This window comes from Marmota marmota, unplaced genomic scaffold, assembly GCF_001458135.2.
Source record: "Marmota marmota marmota unplaced genomic scaffold, marMar, whole genome shotgun sequence".
Lineage (NCBI taxonomy): Eukaryota > Metazoa > Chordata > Mammalia > Rodentia > Sciuridae > Marmota > Marmota marmota.
The window spans coordinates 10025724-10038222 of record NW_026000051.1 but is presented as its reverse complement, the minus strand read 5'-3'; the positions used below and the strand labels follow the sequence as shown (position 1 = coordinate 10038222).

Here is a 12499-nt window from a genome sequence, read left to right as displayed (position 1 = left end):
TAAATAATTGATGAAAAATACATGAGTATGCAAAAGTAAGGTAAAATGACATAAACTCTTATCACCCATGGTATAATGTAAACAACACTGAAGAGAGGAAAAGGGGCCAGGGCTCTAATCTCAGTTCTAGCAATCACTAGCCCTTAACCATGAACAAATAGTCTCCCAAATATTTATAGAAATCTACACTTTGCAAGGAGATATGTTGTCTCCGGTCATATGGTGGGAATGATTTGGACCTGCAAAGAGTTTAATGTTGAAAATGGTAGATAAGTAAATAAGCCATTACGAAAAGGAAGGAATATTCCCCCTTGACATTGACATTTTGGAAAGGATAATCTTTGATGTTTGGGGAAGGAAGGGAGAAATGGAACAAGTTCAGCTGGCAAGAGGATGATGCCCTGGTCTTTATCTCAAGGGCAACCAGAAGCCAATGGAGGGTATTAAGCTTCAGCTTCCACACCTATGCTGAACGAGGGATTGGACCAGAGGGTTTTGAAATACCTCACAGCTCTCACGTCATCCTTAGGTATGAGTGAACACAGCATCTCACCTTGGTGTTTTGCATTGCTTTTGGCATCATTTCCTTTTGATCATCTTTTACGTCTTTTCTTATTCCAAAAGTGACATAAACTTCAGCCTCAGTAACTGTTTTATTGTAGAAATATCTGTCAAACAATACCATAAAATAGTTTTGCCCAAACACTTACAAGATTCAGATAAAAAGTAGCAATTTGAAATCACATAAAGCACTTGATACACTTCCATCCACTGTTACACTTCATAAAGCCACAGTAAGAAATCTAGAGTATGGATTTTTATTACTATGAGAGAAATGATAGAGCTGATCTTGGGGAGATGAAGACACTCAGCTTCAGGCCCTTCCTCCAGCCCATGTTACTTCCTGGATGATCTTGACATCAGTGGGAAGCAACTCCTTGTTTCATGTGTGTTTCTTTAAAAGTAGCATGCCTGATCTTCCTGTTAGTTAAAACTTCTTTTGAAAAAAAAAACAGCATATTCCTTTTTAATTTAGAACTAAGTAATAAAGTGAATTTTCTGCATCTCAAATAATACTATAGCAAGAGCTAACTTTCCTCATTCATGGTTTGAAAACACTGCCTCCATTACAAGAGCTTAGTTTCTATAATTTTCTCTCAAGTGTGCCATTTACAGGGGTATAGACTAACTGACACTATTTCATGCTTACAAAAGAAGCAGTATGGGGTAGTGTTGGAGGGCACGGATTCCAGAACCAACAAGCTGTGCAACTTACTAGCTGTGTGATCGTGTGCAACTTATCTAGCATTTATCCACCTCAATTTTGTACTTGTGCTATGGAGAGTTGTTGGAAAATTAAATGTACTGATATACGGAGTTCTCAGAAAACCACCTTGCCCAGGTAGCTATATAAATTGGTTATTAACAACTACATTATATTGACATTTCTAAATGACCTTGGTTCTTGTGATAGCTTGCTACAACACTAACCCCAATTCTCTCCCTCTCCCTGGATCCACAACATTGGCAGCCCTTGCCTGCAGAAGGCATGGGAGGAGCCTACTTCCTCTGGGCTGGCCTTGTAACTTGCTTTGGACAAAAGAATATGGTGGAAGTAAGAGTGTGCCAGTACCAAGCGTAGGCTCCTGAGAACTTTTCTGATTGCATTTCTGTCAGAGCACTGCTGCTGCTGAAGGCTAGCCTGCTGGGTAGGATACCTGTATGGTCCAAGCACTCTTAGCCTCCACCCCTGCCAGCTATTGACAGCTAGTGAATAAGACCTACCTGTACTCGCCACCCCACCCCCAAGATGACCTGTGTACTGAGTGGAGCACACTTGGTTATTAACAACTACATTATATTGTAGGGTGAGCCTAGCTGACATCAGCCTGGCCCAGGTCAGCAGAACTGCCCAGCTGACTCGTAAACAGTGGTGGTTTCAAGGCATTGGGTTTTTAAAGTTATGGAGCTTTTGCTGGCTGAGTAAGCCACTAAAAATGACAAGAAGTGAAGAATTCATATTTCAGCCCAGATATGCTAAGTCATCCTGGTTTCTATATAAATACATAGAGTTTAAATATTTAGGACCTTTTCCTTTTTTCTTTATTTCTTCTTCTTCCCCTGCTGCCCACTGATGAATAACCAACAAAACTAAAATCAGAATCAGCTAAAATCAGAATAAGCAAATAAACTATGAGCACAATGTTTCCTAGTTTAGCTGGGTAATAAAAAAAAACCCACAAAACTTTCTTACCTTGCTTTTATAGTAATTTCAAAATTCTTAAAGTTCTTGTAACCAATGAAATTGCCTTCTGGTTCTATTGATATAGAAAAATGTGGCAAGACTGAAAATAGAAAGGAGGAGGAATATTACCAGGTGAATTAGGCCTTGAAAACACAGCAAAGGGCTCTCCTTGCTGGTACCTGGGCAGGCTGCACCATCAACACCACATCTGCCTTGGCATCACCACTGCCATCAGCAACAATGCCCCTGGGAAGCCTTCACCCACTCAGTCCAGCCTCCCCACTGGAAGCCCCTGGCTTCTTCCATTTTGGTTATAACGTACATTACAGGCAACAGGTTACTCCCTCCACTAAATATGGGCTCCTTCAAAACAGACAAAAGGCTGTTCTCCATTTTTATATATCTCCCTTCACCCTTCTCCTAAGTCCTTTACAAAGTATGTGTTCAATGAGTATTTATTAAATTGAGAATATAAAAGGAAAATTCTGTTGAACAACAGCAGATGAGGTAGAGAGCGAAGATGGGAGGGGAGGGGAGGGTGGATAGTAGGGGCTAGAAAAAGTAGCAGAATACAACAGTCACTAATATGCCATTATGTAAAAATGTGAGTGTGTAACCGATGTGATTCTGCAATTTGTATTTGGGGTAAAAATGGGAGTTCATAACCCAATTGAGTCAAATGTATGAAAGATGATATATCATGAGCTTTGTAATGTTTTGAACAACCAATAAAAAAATAAATAAAAAAATTACTATATAAAAAAAGGAAAATTCTGGTCTATTTAGCATCTCCCATTTTCATCTAGTAAAAAAATGCATCTAGTCTGCAAGTGCCAGCATGCAACTCTGATGTTGGAAAAGGGAGAGAGAACTCCCAATTAGAGATAAGAATGAACATCAATGTCAAATTTTAAAATAGGACCAAAAGGAGACAGGGTCTAATTTTTTTTCTTTTATCTCTTTAGTGTCTTGATTGCCCAAGAGAAAATGATTCAATCTGTTGAAATGGCACTGTCTTCTCTTTATGCTAACTCAGGCCACATCCAAGGGTCATGGATTCGGATTCTGATGACCTGCGCTACAGTTAATAGAAAACTGGGTGATTGCATGGAATGGATATTGTGGACAGAGAGTGACCTAGAGAGGGGTGAGTCAGCTGCAGCTGTGGCTCACAGGTCTTCTAGACATTGAAAGTAGAAGAAACAGAATGAAGCAGTCTGTTGCTGTGGGCTATGTTCCTGTTCTTCAGAGACCAAGGCAGGTGTGCTCTCTCCAGGGTGGGAGGGGCAGGGAACTATTTTAGCCTTCCAGCTGATACCTGCTCACCATATAGCAGCACACACCGATCAACAGGGACACAGGGATGACTAAGACAGACAGGAACAAGCAGGAAAGATAGGACAGGTATCTAATTACACAGATACACACCCAAGCTACAATGATGGGCACTGATGTGACATACAGGGATCCCATGCAGGGAAAGGAGTTCAAGGAAAGCTTCCTGTGGCTTTTCAACTTGGACATGAGGATGAGCAGGAGCTGGCTGGGCAAGGAGGGAAGCGAAGAGTGTTGGAAGCAGAGGGAACATCATGTGTAAAGCCCCCAGTGCTGCAGGTCAGAGAGGTCAGGAGTGAACTCAAGTGAGGATGAGGAAGAGCTAGACAGGGCAAAGTCTAAATAAGGATTTTGATTTTCATCATGAGAGGAATAAGAAGTTTTGGGGTTCTTTCTTTCTTTCTTTCTTTTTTTTTTTTTTTTGGCTAATACCAATCAAAGTCACTTGGAAGCAGAGACACCAGATGGGAGGCTTTAGCAGTTGTCCAGGAGAGAGCCTAATGATGAACAGACCAGGGTGGCTACAGAAAGTAGCAGAAGCATGAGGAGAAAATGAGGTCAGTTTGAATACCATGCCTCTGGGAGCCTATAATCTTTCAGGTTGTGTTTCAGTATAAAATTTTTGGTACTGTTTTCCTTGATGTTAAACTTTTTGTTAAGTATTGATCCTTCTATCATTGTGAATCTCCTGAGAGAATGAAAAATGACTTCAAGCTGAAGAAAGTTAAAGTTGATAGCAGAGCATATGAATATTCTATTAAACTACTATAAGAACTGCAGAGATTAAGCTATTCACATGTTAATTATTAGTTCATTAATATGATTGATTTCAAATAAGAGTACCTGAAATTTCAAATTAATGTTAGGGATTTGTGAGCTGGAAGGAGCATAGCACTGGACTTTATAAGGAAACTCGATCATCTTTCTTCTGTCACTAAGTGACTGAGACTTGAGTGATTCATTTATTTGTTTTCCTGAGTTTTACTCTCCTCATCTGTTTATTTCTCCTAAAATCATCATTCTCCAAAGGACTTAATAGTCAAGCTCTTTAGGGGACTAGGCTCTTCCAACTCTATGAAGAGGAACCCAAGCACAGAGAAGCTGGTGACTTGCTCAAGGTTAACAAAAGCAACATTGAACTCAGAACTTAGACATTCAACAAGTCCTCAGCCACACCAGCAGGCAGCCCTATCTTCATCTGTGAAGATTTTGCTTTAGGCACACTAATTAAAAGAATTACTGCAAAAGCCCTAACTTTTAGCAGGTAGACTTTTAATTGTTAGAAATTACCATATTTTTTAATTTGAAAGTATGTGGCTCCAGTTGTTGAGAAGTCCTCTTTATATTTAGCTTTAATTGTCCATACACCAAATCTGTGGAAGCAAGATGTTTAATATTATAGCTGTGATAAAATGTTTTTAATTCACTCAGGGAAACTGAATAAATTCCTATTTTAAAGAAGTTACAATGAAAAAATATATATACTTATACACATGTTTATATATATCTTCTAAGTAAATGTTTTGTTTACGTGATATTTTTAAACAATAAACAGAAATAATTGAATATTTTGGGGATTATAGAAATTTTTAGTAATTAGTTCTTCGTATATTGGTTTATTTTTCCAAGGCTTTGTTTTTATTCTTTTTCTTTGAGGTATTGGAGATTGAACCCAGGGGCTCTCTACCACTGAGCTACATCCCCAGCCTTTTTTTCTTTTCTTTTGAGATAGGGTCTATCTAAGTTAGCAGGGTGACCTCGAACTTGTGATCCTCCCACTTCGGCCTCTGGAGTCACTAGGATTATAGGTTTGCATTATGATACCCACCTATTTTAACTTAATTTAGATTCATAAGCTTTGATTTGAAGAATTGATGATAACTTGAAATTTATTTAATCCTGGAGCTTAACTATGTTACCATAACACTGAAGTCCCAATAGAGCAGCAAATTCATAATAATAATAAATCTGGAAACATACACAATATATAGGTCAAGCATATGTGGATAATAATATTCACACCTTTTGTAAATGAAATTCTGGTTGGAGACAAGTTATGGTTTCTTTAAGAAGGAAAATGATCTACTTACCAAACAACCTTTATTCAAAAATATTTACTGAGCACTAGATAATGCACTAGAGATGTAAAAATGAACAAAATAGTTGGGCATGATGGCATACATCTGTAATCCCAGTGGCTCAGGAGGCTGAAGCAGGAGGATCACAAGTTCAAAGACAGTCTCAACAACTTAGCAAGGCCCTAAGCAACTTAGCAAGACCCTATCTCAAAATAAAAATAAAAAACAAAAAGTTCTGGAGATGTGGCTCAGTGATTAAGTATCCCCACCCCCCCAAAAAAAGAACAAAATAGAAGAAACCTGTTCTTCATGGAGCTAATAGGCCACATGAGTTCAAATTGTCACTTTTCTATTTACTAACAGGTTTAACTTGAGTAAGTTTACTTAACCTTATTTTGAAATGACAAAAAGAACACCTACCATAAGATTGATTGTCAATTAATGTTAATATTATAACTATGATTATTAGTATCATCATAACTCAATGAGTATTTACCAAGAGCCTATTATGTTGAAGTGCTGTGATATATCAGTGAGCTATATGGACAAGGCCCCTGCCCTCAAGGAGTTTACAAAATAGTGTGGAAGAAAAGGCAAGCTGATTAAAAGGTAAACAACTACCATATTGAAATAAGTGTCATGAAAAAAATACACAAATATGGAGATAAAGAAAGTGAGGGACTCCATAGATCGATAGCCTTTTTGCAAAGGCAGCATTTTCCCTGAGGCCTAAAGATGACAGGAAGCTTGCTCTGTGAAGGACAAGGTGAAGCACACTCTAAACATGGGCAACAGGCTGGGGAAACTACTGGTCAGTCAGATTCCCATTGCCAGTACACTATCTCCCAGTGACACAAGATAGAGACACCATAATAGTAGTGAAGTAATAGGCTTGATTCTGTACTCTACGGCATGTAGCATTTTCAAGAAAGGACACAATTTGTAAATCATTCAAATTATCAAAGTCACCCAATTTCAGTCCAAATTTTTAGGAAATGACTTGATAATATAATGAATTAAATGTTAACTCCCCTCTAGAGGACAGAGGAGAAATGACCATAAAAATATTGTGCCTCAAAGTTACAATGTAGCCATCTCTAAGTGCCCTTGTGGTATGAGTCCTCCTCTATTTTAAGTTCCTTCAAAGTAGGTATTGTGGATTCTTGATTTCCATTGGGCACCTCTGCTTCCCATGGTGATTTACACATGCCAGGAATGTGTTCACTAAAGGTGTGTTACATCAGATCCTGTGCAGACACGATTTTAAGTCCTTTCACGTGAAGACCAATGAGGAAATGACAGTCCAACTGTCCCCACGTTGGACTCTGCCTTCTGGTGGTCTATGCAGACAGAAACTACAGAGGACCTGATTATCTAACACCCAGGCAAGGAATGGCACCACGCCAGTCTCTTGGACCCATAGCCTACAGGGTTCCTTCAGAGGTGGGAGGTGATGCTTTTGATGAAAAGAATCCCAAGGACTATTTTTGTCTCTTCCCAATTGTTATTTCTGTATGTTAAGATAATGAATGAGAAGTACTGGGATTTTTTTTTTCCTCTTTTGAGACATGGTCTCACTATGTAGCCCATCCTGGCCCCCATCTCCTAACCAAATCTCCTACTTCTGCCTCCTGCAAGGTCTATCAACTCCTCTGGCCAGGCTCTAGTTAAGGATGACCCCATCCCCCAAGGAACTGATCCAACTTTTCCAAAGACTGAAGACTTTGCATATCCACATTTGTGACATCTTTTGTTAACACTAGGTGGCTCCATTTGACTGTCTGCTTCAAGGTCAAAAGTTCCTGATGTGCTTTGTAGAGGGAACTTTATCAAGTAAACTTATTTTTACATACATAGGATTAGATGGAATCTTGAAGTCAGGAAAAGAGATAATCCCAGTATAATCATTTTCTTCTACTATGTCAACTTCTGATCCTTCAGGATCCTTAAAATAAAAACAAACACACCCTTGTCTTAGTTTATTTTCTGTGGCTGGATGGAATATCTGAGAGACTGGGCAATTGGTGAAGAACAGAGATTTATTTAGGCTCACTGTTCTGGAGCCTTGGAAGTCCAAGAGGATGGTGCTGGCATCTGGGGGGACCCTGGTCCTGTTTCCCTTATGGTGGAAAAGAGGAAGGGCAAACAAGCCCATGGGAAAGAGTTTGCTCTGATGACAAATCCTCTCCCAGAGAAATCACCTGCTCCCCTGAGAATGGCCTAATTCATTCATCAGGGTGGAGCCTTCTGACTCCTCCCCTGACCCCACCTCCCAACACTGCCTCACCTGAGCTTGGGGCACATACTCAACCCACAGCAGCCCTGAAAGCCCAGAAACCACATTTTAACAAATTTCAACTAATTATATGATCTTTGACCTGCAAAACCACTTACCAACCAACACGCCTCTTTTCAAATTAAATATGAAAGACAAAATTCTGTTTAACGTTATTGAAGGCAAATATTGTTTGTTTAAAGCCACTTCCTTCCTGTTTTTGGAAGCTCTCCTGTCTGTCCTCATCATTTGGAAGAGGCTCTACTCTCTATTTCACAATTTAATAAAGAAGTGTAACAAAATGTAAACAACAGCAAAGTATCCCTGAGGCTTCTAATAAATGAAATGTGAGCCTAGCAGGCTTTAGAAATATCAGAATTTATTTTTTATATGTGTTCACTTAAAATTCTCCAACGCAAATATTCTGCAAACTGAATTTTATTAGCTAGACAATTTATAAATGTGCAGTGTGGGCACTGTTTAAATTTATCTTTGTTTATTTAGTTTTTTGTTTGTTTTTATGGTGCTGGGGATCGAACCCAGTGCCTCACACATGACTAAACCAACTTGAAAGTTCTCATAAAATGTCCCTGCATGCTTCATTTTGCATTTGGTTTAGCATATTATTAGGATGAGGTTTTGTGGGTCTTGGAACTACACTTGGAGGTCAGGTTGAACCTTAAATGAAAATCTAAGCACTATTTATCCAGATTGAAATTCATGGTTGGAATTTTAAGCTTTTTTTTCCTCTTGAATGACAAACTGTAACAATTACAAAAGCCTATTTTGAGGAAGAAACTACACTTGTAGCTAAGTAGCTTCCCTGCTGTTCTTCATCTAATCATCAGTTTACAGGATCCATCTAATATGATCTTTCTGAGTAATCTTTTCAGGAAATTTACTGACTCCCTGCAGCTGTTGGATCAGCTCCTCTTCCTTCCCCTCCCTGGGGAAGCTCTTACTTGGGATCACTGGCATCCATTTTCTGTGTGATGCCAGGATTCGGCTTCACTCACGTTCAACCATGAGACCTGGGCTAGAGAGCCTGCGTCCATAGCCCTGGTATTCTCCAATACAGCTGAGGTTGCTTCTGCTTAGTTCTCTTCCAGACAGTCTATCAGTCTGGAGTTTATTTACTCTTCTCACTTTTTAGTCTTCCTGCTCCATAGATGAACTCATGCTGTTTCTTAAATGGAATGGTATTTATTATTGTAAAAGAACCTATGTCTGTGTTACAGTTTAGATATTAGATGTCCTCCAAAAACTCATGTGTAAGAAGTGACACGATTTGGTTATAAGAGTATTAATCTAATCAGTGCATGAATCCACTTGAAAGGATTAATTGGGTGGTTAGCTGTAGGCAAGCAGGGTATGGCTGGAGGAGGTGGGTTATTGGGGGCATGCACTTAGGGTTTATATTTTGTCCATGATGTGGGGGCACCTGCCCCCAGCCCCTCTGCTTCTTGGTGGCCATGCCTTGACCTGCTTTCCTCTACCACACTCCTGCAACATATCCAGCCTGATATTGGGCCCAGAGCAATGAAGCTGGTCATCTACAGTCTGAGACCTCTTTGTTTGTTTAAAGCCACTTCCTTCCTGTTTTTGGAAATAAAATAAATAAAATAAACTCCTAAAATAAAAATAAACTCCTAAAATTGTTTGTCAGTTCTTTTAGTTGTAGCAGCAAAAATTCAAGTCAATTCCTTTCAATAAGGCCCAGTTCAAGGGTTTCTTTATTTATTCCAGAAAGCATTACATATGCCTTCACTCTCACCCTATTTTGCTTTCCTCTGAGCTTCTGTCACCTACATTATTTTTCCTACTGCATAATTGATTTAATTTATATTCTACTATAGTTTTTCTCTCTAGTATCTACTCTTTTGTACTTGAATTCTGACAAGGATTTGTTATTTTTCAGAAGAGGTGACCCAGCCTATTATAAAAGATCATTATCCCTATACCTACTATTAATAAGTGAGTAGTTATGAGTAATTGAAGTATTTTATTTCCCCATAAAAAATATCCTAGGTATGTGTGGAAACTGGGTAAAATTGTCAGTTTATTATATTCTTACTAACTGGGTAAGACCATGGAAGTTTATTACACATCTTTTGTTATGTATGTCATGTCTGACAAATGGCTGATAATTGCTCATGTCATAGTTCAACAAAAATTTCCACACATGTTAGCATACTAGTTATTAAACCCTAAGTTCCTTAAAAGTAAGAACTATGGATTATAATTCTTCATCTTAAATCATGCAAATCAAAAATCAATGCATAAGACAGATATTCAACTAATTCTTAGTGATTGATGGGTATTCTTAAAGATGAAATAATAAAGGATGTATTTAAACAGTTTAAATAAAATAAAATTCTTCAACTTGTTGAGATTTAATTTTTATTAGTTTTTTATATATTTATATTATAGACATATACATCTATAATGCTATTTTGATAGTAGATGCTTAATAACCATTTATGGGATATTGAATGATTGAGTGTAGAGTAAGGACAGGATTATAGAATAGGACTTTTGAGTTAATATTATTTAAATAAATCATATACTTACAATGAAAGTTAAAACAGTTTTTCTTTTGGCAGGCTTCCAATCATCATTCAGAGAATAAACTCTAACCTTTACTGTAAAAAAAATTAATATAATCAAAAACTGTGCTAAGCATAAGAATATTTTGATGTTTAAAAAAATCATCCTTAAAAGAAAAATTATCATTTTAAAAACTTAATAAACAATCAATACCTGATAATCTATATTTAAAGCCAGGCACAGTGGCACATGCTTGTAATCCCAGTGGCTCAGGAGGCTGAGACAGGAGAATTGCAAGTTCCAGGCCAGCCTCAGAAATGGCGAGGTGCTAAGCAACTCAGTGAGACCCTGTCTCTAAATGAAATACAAAATAGGGCTGGGGATATGGCTCAGTAGTTGAGTGCCCCTGAGTTCAATCCCTGGTACCAAAAAAAAAAAAAAAAAATACTTAAAAGAAAGAAAATGTCACTTTGTAGATGTTGATATTTCTAAAAATTCTTTATGTTAAAGGGAATCCTCTAGAATTTCTTTAAAGAGTTACTTCTCCAGTAATTTCTTTTTTTTTTTAATTTTGGTTCCAAATATTGATTGAATTCAGGAGTATTCAACTACTGAGCCACATCAGAAGCCCTTTTTATCTTTTATTTTGAGACAGGGTCTCAGTAAGTTGCTTAGGGCCCCACTAACTTGCTGAGGCTAGCCTTGAACTTTTGATCCTCCTTCCTCAGCCTCCAGATGTGCTGGGATTACAGGCATCCACCACTGCACCCAGCTCTCCCAGTGAATTTAAAGTACAATTTATTTTATTAAACAAGTCATGATAAATATAACTATAGTATAAAATTAGTTATATTAGGCCATTATTTGTTACAGATATCATAAGTAGCAAAATAGTGACATCTACCATATGGTTATATAAAAGAATAAAATATTGTTTTATATTAGGGTTAAAGATTTCAATGAAAAGTTGGGAGTTTGAATCAGACCTTACATACTTTATCACCTACAAAATCCAACAAGGCCCCAAATAGCTTTATTGCAAAAGGCAACTTTAAATTATATGTTTTTGTTACATTTATTACGTCAGGTCTTTCCAATATTTTCTCATTCTTAGAAGTGTAATGCCAGGGGGCTAGGGTTGTGGCTCAGTGGTAGAACGCTTGCCTAGCTCATGTGAGGCCCTGGGTTCGATCCTCAGAACCACATAAAAATAAATGAATAAACGTTTGTGTCCAACTAAACTAATAAATAAATAAATATTTTAAAAAAGAAGTGTAATGCCAGGGGCTTATATTGTTAATTTTCTTTCTGTCAATTAATACATCCCTACTTTAAAAACATATCCTCTGTTCATCTTCCACCTCTTTGCTGTTTGATAAACACTGACCAAGTGCCTTCTAAGGACATGTTGTAATTTCTCTAAGGTTTTGCTGATGCCTAAATCATTTCATGGCCAAAGTTCTATCCACATAATAAAACTGGATTGGTATTATAAGCCCAATATGATTTACAGGATCAGTAAATAACAAGGCCATTGTCAAGGAAAGCACTGATAGCCATGAAAGGTCCCATATATTGGGTATTAGACTAGGTACTTACTGGATAGTGACTCTGACCCTAGATGGTAGGCAGGGTAAACAGGACCCAGTCAAGGAGCATCATTAATACAGGAAGAAGAAAGGGCGAGGTTGTGCTTGTTTCTAGGTATAATCAAGCTTAAAAGACCTGACTTGTGTGGGGTAGAGACTGTTAACTTGTCACCAAGCCATCCTCAAGGGGCAGGAGATGGCACTGCTCCAGCAAGGACATTCTGTCTAACATGATGGCAATATCCCCACCCTCTCTAGACCTTTCCATTGAGAGGATTGTAACAGGTGCCCCTGCTGAAGAGGTAGTGGTACTGCCATGTCCCACCTCAGTGTTGATGCCAACTCCACCAACATTTAGCAAGTCCCCACTGTGTGCCAAATTTTTCAACAAAACCTACTGGTTCTGCCTTCTTTCCCCAAAACTATCACT

The 12499-nt window shown here is 38.1% G+C and overlaps 1 protein-coding gene across 4 annotated transcripts in view; it reads right to left on the bottom strand.

Moving 5' to 3' along the window:
- LOC107152132 (complement C5-like) overlaps positions 1-12499 on the bottom strand; it is a 49993-nt gene that overhangs the window by 21620 nt on the left and 15874 nt on the right. For all 4 annotated transcript variants that reach the window (XM_048813184.1, XM_048813186.1, XM_048813187.1 and 1 more), the window contains exons 4-8: positions 10505-10575; positions 7512-7603; positions 4871-4953; positions 2255-2345; positions 554-668 (exon numbers count right to left, since the gene is read on the bottom strand). In XM_048813184.1, coding sequence (XP_048669141.1) covers positions 554-668; positions 2255-2345; positions 4871-4953; positions 7512-7603; positions 10505-10575 — 452 coding nt within the window. The remainder of the gene's footprint in view (positions 1-553; positions 669-2254; positions 2346-4870; positions 4954-7511; positions 7604-10504; positions 10576-12499) is intronic.